Genomic DNA, 14,267 nt, shown 5'->3' on the forward strand with positions numbered 1-14,267 from the left:
AAAAAAACATGTATAGACTCCATCTACTTTATATTTCTTAGTAACGTACATAGACTCAATAAGATTTTCCAACATTTCCATTTGCATTTTGTGTTATGCTAATGGAAATATTGTGGCGTTCATCCTACGTTCCAGGGACTGGAACGGTGGATACTGGCCCAGCAGCCCAAGTTATCAGCCCAAGCGAAGCGAGGGTGGATAACGAGGTCTCTGGACCATTATCCCCCCATTCCAGCCCCTGAAATGGGGTATCAAGGCCATTAGCACCCTATGTTCCCAAAGCAGGAACCCGGGGTGCTAAAAAAGAGGATTTTTCTTCCTACACCGGGACGCCTACGGCGTCCCGGTGTAGGAAGGAAAATCCATTTCCAAGATGGCCACCATGGAAAGGGAAAGCGAGGGTTCCATACAGGGCCCCTCTTCACTTTCCATGGCAGACTGCAGAAGGCAAAAAGAGAACCCTGTGACCATATTACCACGAGCATATTTTTCTTCCCTTTCAGATCTATCCTAATTTTGAATAACTTTACCACAAAGCCAGTCCCAGGTGGACATGGGCACTTTAATCCTATGTTTTGTCCCTTGTGGTCTTGGTCAGTAGCCAGATTGTCCGGATCATGACCTTATTCCATGACCCGGACAATCTGGCCACTGCCCATGGCCACAGGCTACCCCTCAGTCACTAAAGGTATACCGCTATTTTTTGTAGCTACATTATGACACTTGTCAAATAATAAAACACGGGCACATTTGCAAAACCATGCTTGTAGGTCCTTGCCAATGCTCCTTACGCAAGTTGCTGGAAATCCACCCATGTTTTATTTTTTCAAAAGTGTCAAATGTATGCACATACAGTCGTCATATAACGTAGCCCCCACTTGACAAAATCCATTCAGACTTTACGAAAACATCTATATCTAGATCTATAATCTTTTTGCAAACCTTTGTGTAGATTTGTCAAATAGCACCACATTTATAAGCCTTTACAATATTTTGGGACCCCCCTCTAATTTTGCTCCCTCATGACAGAATCCCACCAAATTTTGCATTCTTACTCAGAATCAGGTCAGGAATATACATGCAGAATTTCATGCAGTTCCATTAAGTGGTGCCAAAGTTATAAGCCATCCAAGAACTGCATTTCACCAACCCTGTAATACTGAGGTGTCTGTGAACTTTTCAGGACTGTTCGCGAACATCCGTACTGTTTGCGGACTTTCGCGGCAAAAAACACCTGTTTTTTTGCTTCTTGCAGCCATATCCCATTCCATCCTCATCATCTCTCAGAGATTATTTGATAAGTTTGACAAGTGCAATGTTGTGTTTTTGATTATGTTTTACCGCGATGTCCGCGGACACCGGCAGATGTCCGTGAATCCAAGATGGTGGGCGTTTCCAAAAATCTGACGCACTTCACGTTCTTCACCATCCAATCAGCGAACACGTCGCGGAGCAAACAGGGAAGTGGGTCCGCGGACCGGACATATATATCACTAATTTTTTGTGACCTACTTTTTGGTTGTTTTAAAAATAACTACTGGACGTATTTTCACCAAATTTACAAAAACACGCTTTTGGGACCAAGCCACTGCTCCTGTCGCAAATTTGGTGAAAATCCGTCCAGCGGTTTGGGCTGTAGACATGAGCAAAGTTTTTTCCCCATTCAGTCTATGGGAAAAAAAATAATTTTGGGACCCCCCTATAACTTTGCTCCCCCTGACCAAACCTCACCAAACTTTGCAAAATAATTCAGAGTGGGCCATATACTTTATTTGCAAAGTTTGGTGTGGATTCGTCCAGGGGGAGCGAAGTTATAAGCCGCTCAAAAAGAGCTCTTCCTATGGGTTTAGCAACTTAACCATAACTACACGGCCACAGTATATATATATTTTTTCATTTGACTGTTTCTTCCGCAGTCTTTTGAAAAGCACTCCCCCATTCAAAAAGTTGCTTCAGGAAACCGAAATCACAAAAGTCCTTTATTCAATATATGCGAGCAACACAAAGCCATGATTGAGCAGAAAAAGAGAAACGGTTTCCTTATATGCCCGTGATGTGTGGGCATACACTTACAAAGTTAAATAGCTTTGTGTGTTTATTTTGGAATGGGGACGCAGATGCGCACAAATAAATATCATGCGCGCGTGGTGGGTCAAAAGGATTGGTGTTTTTAACTTTGTAGAAAGCACATTAATATCGCTGTATAGTCAGGAAGGGGGCCGCAGCTGTCACACTTACCCGGATTTGTGTCCGCATCTGTTGTAAGGCAGCCGTTTCTACTTTGCCGTGCAGCGTGTCACCGCGGCTCCACCTCCCAGAAGAGATCGGCAAAACATCCAAAGCAATCCAAGCAGCAGCGGGATTATTATCTTCAGTTCGTGAAATGGCCGCGCGCTCTGTTACTTCCAAATCCACCGGTGCGTTTTCTACGTTGTCACAAATCAACGTTAAAATATTTTCGTATGACTGTTTCTTCCGCAGTCTTTTGAAAAGCACTCCCCCATTCAAAAAGTTGCTTCAGGAAACCGAAATCACAAAAGTCCTTTATTCAATATATGCGTGCAACACATGGCTATTAAAAATCCACTAACATCATGGCTCTCCCAAAAAGTACGGCCCTTGCATAGTAGAGTTTACGCGTTTCGCGGTTCCCTCACCGCTTGATCACAACAGGTGATCCACATTACCATACATTTTAAAATACCTCATGTGGCATGATATTAGGCATAGAAAGGGGACTGATTCCTGTGTGTTGTTTTCTATTCATAGCATACTGTCGGCCATTTCCAAGTGAGCGAGCCTGGACATAAAAGAAGGACTAGTTTCTATGTGTTCCATCTAAATTGCTTAATATCGGCCATCTGTGAGTGGAATGGCCTTGCTTTCAAAATTAGGATATACAGATTGCCACTTACTTATAACTTAAACCAATTACGAACGTGACTGGTGTATATATAATTTGGTAAGAGAATTTTGTGTCGTTTGTGTTATTCGAGCATTAATTGCCTGTAATATATCCCTTTTGATATTGCATCAACTCTTGTGTATAGACATACAATTATGTATCAATTAACATCTCCGTCTTACGTTAGTGTGTCTGTGGCTTCGTTATTGAAGTGCATGTGTAAATATAAATATAGTGCACTCATGGAATCCAATATCAGTGGGAAAGAGCACATCAAACAAAAAGACGCGAGAACGAGGCACCAGTAGTTGAAATTAACAGAAGGGCTGCTAAGAGCAGTGGTTGGTAAGGCAGGTAGAAAATATGGAGTTTCTAGGCAACATAATCTCTCTAGAAAAATCAGCACTTAGCACTCTTGAACTCTACACTATAGAAAACATCTCTGGACTATCTCTGATAAAAGAAGACTGGGTTGAGATTGTTTGCCTGCCTTCATATAATGTGCATCTCTATATTTTTTGTATTGGAAAGCAGAAAATGTTCAATCACTTCCAAATGTATTATTCCGATGAATAGGAAAATTGTGTGGCAATGATAAAAATCCAACCATAGAACATCCTCTAATAATATCCTGAGTGGTGGAAGACCCGAAAGCCAAGATCCTGATAAGCTCTGTTTTCCAGGATCCAGTAGATGCTGTGAACTAATTGAATACTCTATGATTCCCTAACTTCACATGAAAAATGCACCTAATCAGTAAAGCATCAATCGGTTTTTGCGCAGGTTTGACATCATTGCCGCTACTGTATTTATCTTACATGCTAAGTAACATGGGTTTGCAACTTAATTAAAAATGCTTTCTTTCTGTTTGATCAGATTCCAGACTGGCGTGTGATAATGAAACAAGCTTCCAAGTATTCCTGAATGAAAATTTCTTTATCTTCGCCAAACAAATGACTGCTGAGGATTTAGTTGCACTGATTCCTGTGGAACAGCTATCACAGGTGACAGAGTGCCTTGTGTTTTTTTACTTTTCGCTTAATTTGTGTGTAAATCTTGTTTGGGTCGGATGGATCACTGGTATTGCACAGCTTGCAGAGTCTATCACTTCTATGTCACCTACTTGGAGTAAAGTACCCCAGTGGAGACTGACATTCATTGCTATCCGGGAATGTGTTTTGTGGCCCATGTCAAATGCGTTGGTGGTCCCCGATCTGCATAACATATAGATAGTGGAAATCCACAGATGTTGCTGGTATACCCAGGAGAGGCTGGTGTTGTTGTAATCCAGGTAGATTGAAGGAAAAAGTCTAGCGCGGCGAGCAGGGTCTCGCAGCAGTGCAGCAGTCACAGTTACAGTTAGTAACAGCGCTGGTGCTTCCGTATTCCCCACTCCCATAGAGTCCTATGGGACTTTATGGGAATGGGGAACAAGATTTTACCAGCCCCTAACTTCCTTGACTGCTGGGGTTGTAATGCCCCAGAGTTTCCGGCAAACCAGGCGCTGGTAAAATTTACAAGTCCGGCGGCAACCTGCTGGATTTACCGGCACGGTTACCACCGGACTTGTAATGAGGCTCTATGACCAATTTGCCTTCTCCATCCTGTACCATTTCTATAATATGGTGCTATCTGCATAGGTTCATGAGCATTTTCTTTCTCCAAGCAAACCCTCATTGGTCATGATGTGTTATATGCAATGCCTCTTTCAACAATATATTGGCGATGATTTTCCCCAGTATTTTAGTGTTTAAATTAAGCATGGAGATCGATCCTTACCTGTCTTCAATATCACCAATATGAGTGCCTCCCTCATAAACGTCGGAAAGGACCCCTTCTGGAAGGAATAATCAAAGTTGTTTCAGTGTCGGTGCTAGCCAATCCACATAAGTTTTATAGAATTCTGCCGGTAGGCCATCGCTACCTGGGGTCTTTCTGCTCTTGTGTGACACGATTGCCACTCACAATTCAGCCTCTAATGGATTATTTCCTCTGACAGATTCCTCATCTATGAAAATCCTATCCTCAGCGCAGCTGTTCGTGTAAACCTTTCCACCACCATGGGGTGCTCCGCATTCTGCGTCGACTCCGTCCGACACCTCTATGCAGCCCACGCCAGATATGTTGTCAGGACAAGTATATATAGCAGAACCATTCCCCAGGATCTCAGTTCCTTTTTCCATGCACTGTTCTCTTATCGGAATGTGTTCCCTTGCAAAGTAATTAATCTAAGACATGCTGACTCCATCGAAGGCCTCATGATGCAAACTGTGTGCAGATTGTAGCCTTCAGATTTCGGTTTAAGAAGTGCATCGGATCTGTCTTTACTGTTTGGGCACGAGGCATAATATGCAGGATTGCGGGTCGTGTCAATCCATACACCCGAAGCCCCTCTGGGAAAGGGCAGCAAAACGCTTCACCTTCGTCCATAAGGCAAAGAGTGTGGAGTCACGGGCTCGCTCGAGGTCGCACAACGCTGAGCACAGTCCTGAAAAGCATGCCCTGTGCACAGTGGAGGAAAAGAAGGAGAAGAAGAAGCACCGGAAGAGGTCCCACGTCCTGAGTGGTTCCTTTCACCGTCACTCTTCTTCATCCTCTAGGAAGAGAAGCCACCGATCCAGGGAGTCCCCGGAACGGCAGGTGCAGATCCGTTTTCCCACCCTCCGCTAAAGAGGAATGGGAGGCAATTCACCTAAAGATGATGGACACGTTTGCTGCGGCGCCAACGGCTTCAGCCTTAGCAGCAAAAGCACGTCTGGCTTCAGTGGTGAAAGGTGCCGTTGGCTTTGGCCGGGTAGCCAACGGGCCACGCTGTGTCTGTTGCAAATGGCAGTGAACATGCTGGAGTCCACAACTGCAGGCCTGTGGGCTTGGACCGGTTCCAATACTGACGGAAGGGCCCAGGCGTGGTATGACCCGACCTATAGGTGCTGCCGTCCCGGCGCCCGTCCAATCTCAAGGTCCTCGGCACCAATCAACGTCGGTGTGGTCGAAGCTCCCCAAGAGTACGCTCCCCTTCCAACGGACACCTTCATACCGAAAATGTATTCCATCAACAGCGAGGAAGGTGATCAGGTACCATTCGGCAGAAGCCAATAGTTTCCAGGGAAGAGAGCGATTTCACCAAAACGTTTTACAGGAAAGGTGATGATATATTCGGACTTGCTGAGGACTTGAGGGTCAACAGTGGCTTGGACACATCTCCAAAGATGGATATCTTGCCAACTCCCACTCAAGCCACTTTCCAGGAGATTATGGCCAAGGTTTCAGAGACCTTCGGCTTTCTGTTCGATCCAGGTCCAAGATACAGTACGAGCTCTGTGATATCTTGGATAATGCCCCCAAAAAGGAGATGCTGCTGCCCTTCAATGTGGCAGTGGAGGCACCTGTAACGGAGGTTTGGGAGAAATCTGCATCTGCTACAGTGATGGACAAGGATTTGGCGAGGAAACGACGCCCAGTGACATGTGATCCGGCCTTTCTATCATCTCAAGACTCCCCTGAAAATGTGGTGGTGGCGTCAAACCTAAAGACATCCACTTTCCCAGCCATCCCTCCCTCCAGACAGGTAGAGCAAGAGACTGGATGCTTGGGGCAAATAGAGGTTTGCGTCAGGCAGCCTTACCAAACATGCATGCACCTGCTATCCCATTGGATTACATCAGGACCCCTTTCAGTGAGCATATGTAGCCAATGCTCCATCCACTTGTCCACATGCAAATAGTGAAATTGACATTGTTGCCTCAGAGTGAGCTAGCGCCTGCCCCATAGTGAAAAGTAGTTTGTTGAGCAACCGTGATATGGCTGTCATAAAAAATAACATTGACTGGCAATTTCCCAGCATTGATTGGTTTTTACTAATGAACCAATGGAAATGGATTTTCGCCAAAAGAATATGGATTATGGTTGCATAAGCAGAATAACCACAAGCTTAGCACTGAGGAAACACACTGTGTAATGCAACCTGTTATATTTGTCTTCATGCTGCCTCCATCCCACTGGCCCAGCCCAAAGGGTTATTACTGCAGGAAGCTGAGCTGGGGTTCTACATCCAAGACAATAGACCTCATCACAAGTTGGGTGGAGCTGTACAAATACGGCAATAATGCTATTACTGCCGCAGTACCGCTCTGCCCAACTATGAGTTGGGCGGAAAGGTGGAGATTTACCTCCAGCTTTGCGCTGGAAGTAAATCTGGACACTTTCCATCCATTTTCAGCGCTATTACCGCAGCACTATTAGCGCTGCGGTAATAGCGCTGAAAATGCCTCATTTGGTCTAATGGACCCAATATAAATGGGGACTTACCGCCCCACCCAACTCGCTATTTGCGTTGGACAGTATCCCTGCAGATTTACTGCCAGGATACCGCCCACTTGCGATGAGGCCCAATGTTGGCAGAGCAACAATGTTTTCTTGAGCGACTATACGGATTATGGGTTTTATGGTGATAAGCTTCTACTAAGAGGGCAAATGTTACGGTATTAAGACTTCATCCAGTACTGTGCATGATGTTTCATCATATGGGCCCACAAAGATGTGGTACCCATGTTAGTCCGAGGTCTCCTCCAGCACACAGTTTTCTTGCACAAAGTGCAGGTCGTGCGATTTTGTTCTGTCCGGGATGGAACATTCCAAGCTTTAGATGTTCATGGTGGTCTAAGGCGTGCCCTACTATGCTAATTTGACCACGAAGGTGGTGAAGGTGGCATTGATGGTCTTGTTTCCACATGCTATTCTTTTCAACTTACAGATGTAGAGAAGTAGCTTTGTCTTTCTCTGCCTTCGATGTGGCATTGTCCTTTTCAAACTTGGTGTCAGTGGTTTCGGAATCATATGGTGCTTACTGGATTCGGATAGGTCCAATTAATCTAGCTCATCATCATCGTCATCATTCTCAGGCTCACTGGATGTGAGTGATGGGGGCCAGGACCCTTCCATAGCTTGCTCCACTACGCTGTCCGTTATTTCATCTGGCTTCTTACGCTTCGCCCCACTGTGATGTTTCTCCTGGCTGATATTTTCACTTCATTGGGAACATCCAAATAAATAAGATGATTGCTTCTATGACTAGTATTCACTCCTCTGTGATGAATTAGTTCACAGGTAGTATGCAGCTTTTCAGCATGGACAATTTGCTGTGTTGCAAACTGTATACCAGTGTTTTATTGCCACTGAATTCAATGGCATCACCATCCATAACATCTGTTTTCAACCACACCTAAGACTCAACAGATTTACCTCATATGGATGCCTACATAACATCTGATTTCAACCACCGTAGTGTCTCAATAGAATTATAGCTATAAATACTTGTTTGCTATTTTATACACTTGAAGGTATTAAAATGAATGTTTACTATGTAAATAGTACTCAGCCTCTGTGATGACCTATTTGAACCTGGTTACAAGACGTACTGGCTAATGGGAATGCTCTACTGAAAATGCATGTACAGTACACTTTGGCCTTAAATTACCAAGCTCCAAAATGAACTTGAAACTGCATGAAGGCCCTGCACAATTTTAGCAGTGTTTGGAATGTCCCACATTGTCCGAAAGAAATCCTCAACAGAGCTAAAATAGCTCCCCTTATAGCCTCAAAGGGTCCATAAGGATATCCTGTGGCTGTATCTAATACTCAGACTTGGTGATTTGTTTTAGCGTCTAGTGGTGTAACTTCCCTTGATATTACCATTGTGCCACATGATGGGAGTTTTGTCTCCGGGCCACTATTTTTGGTCAAGGAGGGTAAAAGCTGGTCTTAGTTGTTTGCCAATGTAACGTCTTCAGCAATTTAGTCCCAATATGAGAGTTCAAATATGTTCTTCTGGGGCTTTATAATGTGCTCCAATGGTATGGACTCGGCACGGTTCACCCTCTTTCCTGATATACTGGACAGTGCATCTCATACTGCACCAGCATGTCCTCAGAAGCAGAGGCGTTGCTGGGGGACGCTGAGGGGGATATAGCCCCGGGTCTTTTGGTTGTAGCCCCGGATAAAAGCTCAGGGACTACAACCAAAAGGGTAGCTAGCCCCAAGTCCCAACGGTCCCGACATTAGCTTAGCCCCGGATCTTTTCCAGGCCTAGCAACACCCCTGCTCAGAAGGCTTTACCCCAATTTCGTTATGGTCTGGAGCACTTTCAAGCATCAATCCTTCCACAGTCGGAGCCCTATTGAAGTCCTCAAATAACACCTCTATCTACGATAGTAAGGCATTGGCCTCAGGATTGAGGTGCTTATAACAGCTTATAAGGACCTCCGGTCAGTTCCATAACTCTCTCCTTATAATCAAAAAAGATTTTAAAAAACAATCTCCCCTTTTACAACAAATGAGACAATGCTTTCCCCAATGGCGAGTGTTGAAGCTTACATTCCCCTCCAACCTCTCTGACTCACAGCTGAACAGTGGATCAGCTCTGACTTCGCGCTGACGTCTGTGAGACTTGCATGGGCTCTGACCCAACTTGGCCTCTCTTTTTCTCACCTTTCTCGTTCCTTCAAGGGGTGCTGAGTCGCGCGGTCAGGGTGGCACATCTGCAGGCAAATCAGCGGGATAGCACTGTCTTCACGTTGACTTCCCAAAGACTGAAGCAAACGTCTTTCAGTCAGATAAACTCCCTGGCCCTCCCATGGTTTAAATTAGACCATGTAAGAGTCACACCCGATCAGATGAAAGGCTACACCAGATTAAGAGCATATTCAACCTCTGCCATTCCATTAGCCAGCCTCAGCCCCAGTGAAGGGTGATAACCAGATCACCATAACACTCTCTCCTATGACACACCCACCAGACCCAAAGATCTTCACTGAGGATATGAATTACCTTGCTAACGCAGAGATCACTACCCAAAAACGTAAAAATAACAATTCTACTGCGCACAATGATGCCCTCACCACTGTGGGTGATGGATTCCCAGAACTTTGCTGCACAACCTTGCTGCTTCATGCCCACCACACATCTAAATCATGACATGCCAAAAACATTAACGAGAGGTTCAATGCAATCATTCATATCTCAAATGTAGGTTCTATATCTGAATCAAATAGGAGCATGGAAGCTATTATCCCAGCCGACCCACTTGCAGATGTTCCCTCCACAATAAGCGATCTAGATGTGGCCATCACTGCCCTCAGCTTGAGAATATTGCATCTGAAGAACTAGAGTGCCAGCCTCAAGACCTACACAAATCAAATCAGAAGCTGATCTCAACTACGAAGGAGCTTATGGGGCCTCCGGTCTTCCACTGCCTCTGTCTAATTTCGAACCACAACTGCCTCCTCTAATGGAGCAGTCAATGGGGGCAATTAGAGACCAACCTGCTTTAAATCCTATCCAAAAGAGTGTTGATGAGCGCAACTGAGCTAAATGCCCTACTGCCTACAACCTGAAAGAAAACACATGGATGGTAAAGCTGTAATATCACTCAATTTCATTTAAGCAATGCGATAAAATGCATGAGGCCCCATTTCCAGACTTATATGGTTCAAAACAACATAAAATAACCCCCTTCTTTTCACATACCACAAACCTCAATGCATGGATACTACATTCACTATCTCTGGACAACCTCTTAGATTGTCCTAATTTCCAACCGCAAATCTGTCCTTACCCACGCTTTGCAAATGGCAAATATTATAAGAGATATAAACCTCAACCTTCATTTGAACACATTATTGTGTTGTGCCTGTCTGATGTGAGGTAGCTTGTGATGTCATGTGGAATGTTTATGAGTAGATGGAATGTACTGAGTGAGTGTCCTGTGTAGTGGCAGTTACAGCTGGCCTGCCTGGGTGATGGGAGCCGGTGTTGTCCCAGCTAATGTCCTATGTGTCTTTCATGTGGAACTGTAACAAGAAAGATGGAATGAACTTATATGAAGAAATCTTACAGAGCCTGGAAGCTTCTTTCATAACATTGGCGACGAGTCGGTCTTGGATAAAGGGAACCTACGAGCCACAAGCAGAAGGACTGAAGGACCCTGCTGCAGGGGGGTGCAGGAAGTATAAGCTGCTGAAGAAGGACAACACTGCCCCCAGAAACTGTAAGTCCCATCACCCAGGGCGCAGGGGAAGAACAGGCTAAGGGCCCCTCAGCAATGGAATCGGCAGCCTATACTTTGCAAGCAGTGCTGAGTCCTGGGGGGCTGGAGAAGTGGCTGGTCCAGCAGGTGAAAGGAAAATCTGTATTGCAAACTATTAAACCTGGTCCTAGGTGGCTGTAGACTAGAGCTGGCCCACTGGGAGGAGTTTGAAGCTGCGCAGGAGAAAGGGGAGCTGTGCGGATTGATCAAGAAGGGAGGTTTTCCTATAAGCAGGATAAGGGCAATCTGATCCCATAGCTGAAGTAAGGCTTTGTCACATAAGGTGAAGAAAGGGGCAAGCTGTCAAGGTACTAATCCAATTTTGAGTGACTTTGCCAGAGACTCATATGGTGCAGTGGCCAGATATGGCATCGTTTAAACTGGAAGGAGGAGCACTGGTAAAGCTCCTCAGGTCCTCAGGAGTGCTTAAGCCGTATGCTTTGGTGAAAGTACTGGAATTTTGTTAAGGACAGCATTTTTCTTTGTTTTGGTTCAAGTAAAGTGCAGTGCCGAGCTCCAGCTGTCCAACGGTCACTGATTTAGCTGACTGTCACTAAGGTAAGGCACACATTACCTTAGTGACAGTCAGCTAAATAAGTGACCGTTGGACAGCTGGAGCTCGGCACTGCTCCGTTATAGATATGTGACTGATGACATCACACTGGTGGCTGGGAGTGTTGGTGAAGGAAAGGAACGATGTGAAACGAATGTTCCACTGATCGGGTCTGATGATGTAATTCGAAGAGCTGCGAAGTTAGGAATAGTCATGCAACAATGAACTGGATGGGAAGCATTGCACAGGTCGAGGAAAGGACCTGCATGCTGAGAATAACATGATGATGTCACACGTTTTGCTACGCCAGGAAGGAGACGGACCGTTTCATTTTAACCACCGACATCCCTCAATAGAGCGTCGGATGATACGAACTGTGCTTCCTTGGATACAAAAAAAAATAGGAGCCGTTCATATGTGCTGAGGAGAGGTGCACGCAGGGACTGCAAAGGATATGTGCATCACTAAAGGATCGCCTTCATAATGTGTTTGCATCCACCAAAGGAATGCACATCAGATTTATGGAGGTGACAGAGAAATGCGGGTTCAGACAATCATTTGCTGCGATTTTAGCGGCATACAGAAATATATCCTTTTATTAAAGCGGGTTAAAGAGGAGAATGATACTGTACGCTAAAATAATATGGTTTTGTGTTATGTAGCATTATTAGTGATTGCTCTTTGGCATAACATTGCTCCATAATGTGGACTTCTGGTCACTGTTAGTATGGTTTGGGACCTTGACACGTTATGGACATGTCTGTTTATGTCGAACTATGTTTTGTGTTTTTATTAGTTAGTATGAAATATGATGGTTGGTTTTTAGATTAACTCACTTGAGGATTTTCAGGTTGGGAGTGCTTCGCTCTGTGGCACATGGACTTTAGTTTGCAGAAGCTGTTATGGTTATGAGTGCACTGATGCATGAGGGTACATGTGTGGGTTAGAACTAATTTTTATTAGGTGATGTACCAAAACGGTTTATAGTAATATTGACACTGCACTGGTCTAATAATGTCGTGCATGAAGTGTTTTGGTACAGGTATGGGCATGGAACATATTGCTGCAAACGTGCTAGATTAATTGTTTGAGGATTTTTGGGCTGTATGTTGTGATTAAAACAACATAGACTTTTAGGTTTTCTTTACAGCCTTCAAATGGCTTTGGACTTTAGCAAGACATGTGCTATTAGCATGTAATGGTCTTAAATGCATATGTTTTCAAGCTGACGCTGATCAATGTATTTAATATGCAATTATTTATTGTACGGTGATGGTGAGTGTCAGTGAGATCTTGCTAATGGTTAAGATTCTGTGTGAGCATTGCAAATGCGTGAATGTCTCTTTGGATATGCCTATATCAGTATGGTGCGATGACTATTTTGCGATGAGTGATGCGTGGTGCGCCTCGCCTGCTTGGTGTGGGTTTTGGGAGGTAGTGTCTTTCTGCTCTGGTTTTGGTCTGGTTATTTACAGAGTTTATGTGGTTTGGTGAAGGCTTACCAGCCATGTGGTTGTTCTAGAGTGAGGTAGCGCCTCGACTCTTTTAGTACAAGGAAATATGTTCTTTTCTAATTCATGTTTGGGAATTGGTCTGGTTTATAGAGGTGATCTGATTCTGGTAAAGGTTGAACAGCGTTGCGGTTGTTCCGTAAGGGAGGTAGCGCCTCCTCTAGGGTTTGTTACCCTTCTCATCACAGAGGACAGTAGGTAGCTGGTGGTAAAGGGGTAGCTGGGGACGCCTGGTAATGACCCGTTGGAATGGGGTGTGGTGTCTCCTGAGATGATGAGAAAGTTGTTTTCTATGTTACTTGTGGCATTTATTGTGGATTTCATTTTATCTATGGGTTCAACAGTTCGACTTGTGTGAGGATGCCATCCTTGCGAATAAGATCGTTTAGTTTTTATCAGTCATTGATGTTGGCATTGGGAGTGCCTGGCCACTGCTCCCAATGTGTTTGGAATGTTTGTACAACGTGGTCTGGTGTCGAGTCCATTGAATTTTGTGATTTCAGTGATGTTGTATGTTTCCACTTTGTGAATCCCTGTTGGAGAGAGGTTGTGGTTGTCTTTTTGGAGGCTTTGAGGCCTCAGTGAGCTCTAGAGTGCCACTCTAGATGCCTGCTGGAGTTCCAGGGTGGCAGCCTGGACACCCGCATTGTTGGAGGTAGGAGCAGGTGATAGGAGGTGAAGCAGTTCTGTGGTGGTGTCGGAACGTAGGTGAAGTAGCCCAGTTTCAGGGTTGGCCAGGTCCTGGGGTGAGAGCACAGTTGCCTGTTTGTGGCAGGAACAGGCAGATGGATGACAGTATCTTTGTGATTGGTTCATGGAATGTAGTTCGTCATGGTGTGATGTTTTGATGGTTGGGTTTGGCCGTGGAAGTGTTTGTTTGTCAGTTGTGTGCCTGGTGTCGTGTGTTTTGGAAGGCGGGAGGTGTGTTGTGTTGTGCCTGTCTGATGTGAGGTAGCTTGTGATGTCATGTGGAATGTTTATGAGTGGATGATGGAATGTTCTGAGTGAGTGTCCTGTGAGTGGCAGTTACAGCTGGCCTGCCTGGGTGATGGGAGCCGGTGGTGTCTTTCATGTGGAACTGTAACAAGAAAGATGAAATAAACTTTTATGAAGAAATCTTAAAGAGCCTGGAAGCTTCTTTCATAACACACATCATTTTATCTGACTTCATAACATGATTTGACTTCCTCCTACATCATGTCTCTGGTATCATCC

General features: G+C 44.8%; 1 protein-coding gene across 1 annotated transcript in view; it reads left to right on the forward strand.

Moving 5' to 3' along the window:
- Positions 1–14,267, forward strand: part of LOC138568695 (uncharacterized) — a 1,243,988-nt gene that overhangs the window by 330,262 nt on the left and 899,459 nt on the right. Inside the window, exon 69 of the mRNA XM_069646472.1 lies at positions 3,782–3,909. Within this exon, the coding sequence (XP_069502573.1) occupies positions 3,782–3,909 (128 nt within the window). The remainder of the gene's footprint in view (positions 1–3,781; positions 3,910–14,267) is intronic.

This window comes from Ambystoma mexicanum, chromosome 2q, assembly GCF_040938575.1.
Source record: "Ambystoma mexicanum isolate Mex_15411 chromosome 2q, UKY_AmexF1_1, whole genome shotgun sequence".
Lineage (NCBI taxonomy): Eukaryota > Metazoa > Chordata > Amphibia > Caudata > Ambystomatidae > Ambystoma > Ambystoma mexicanum.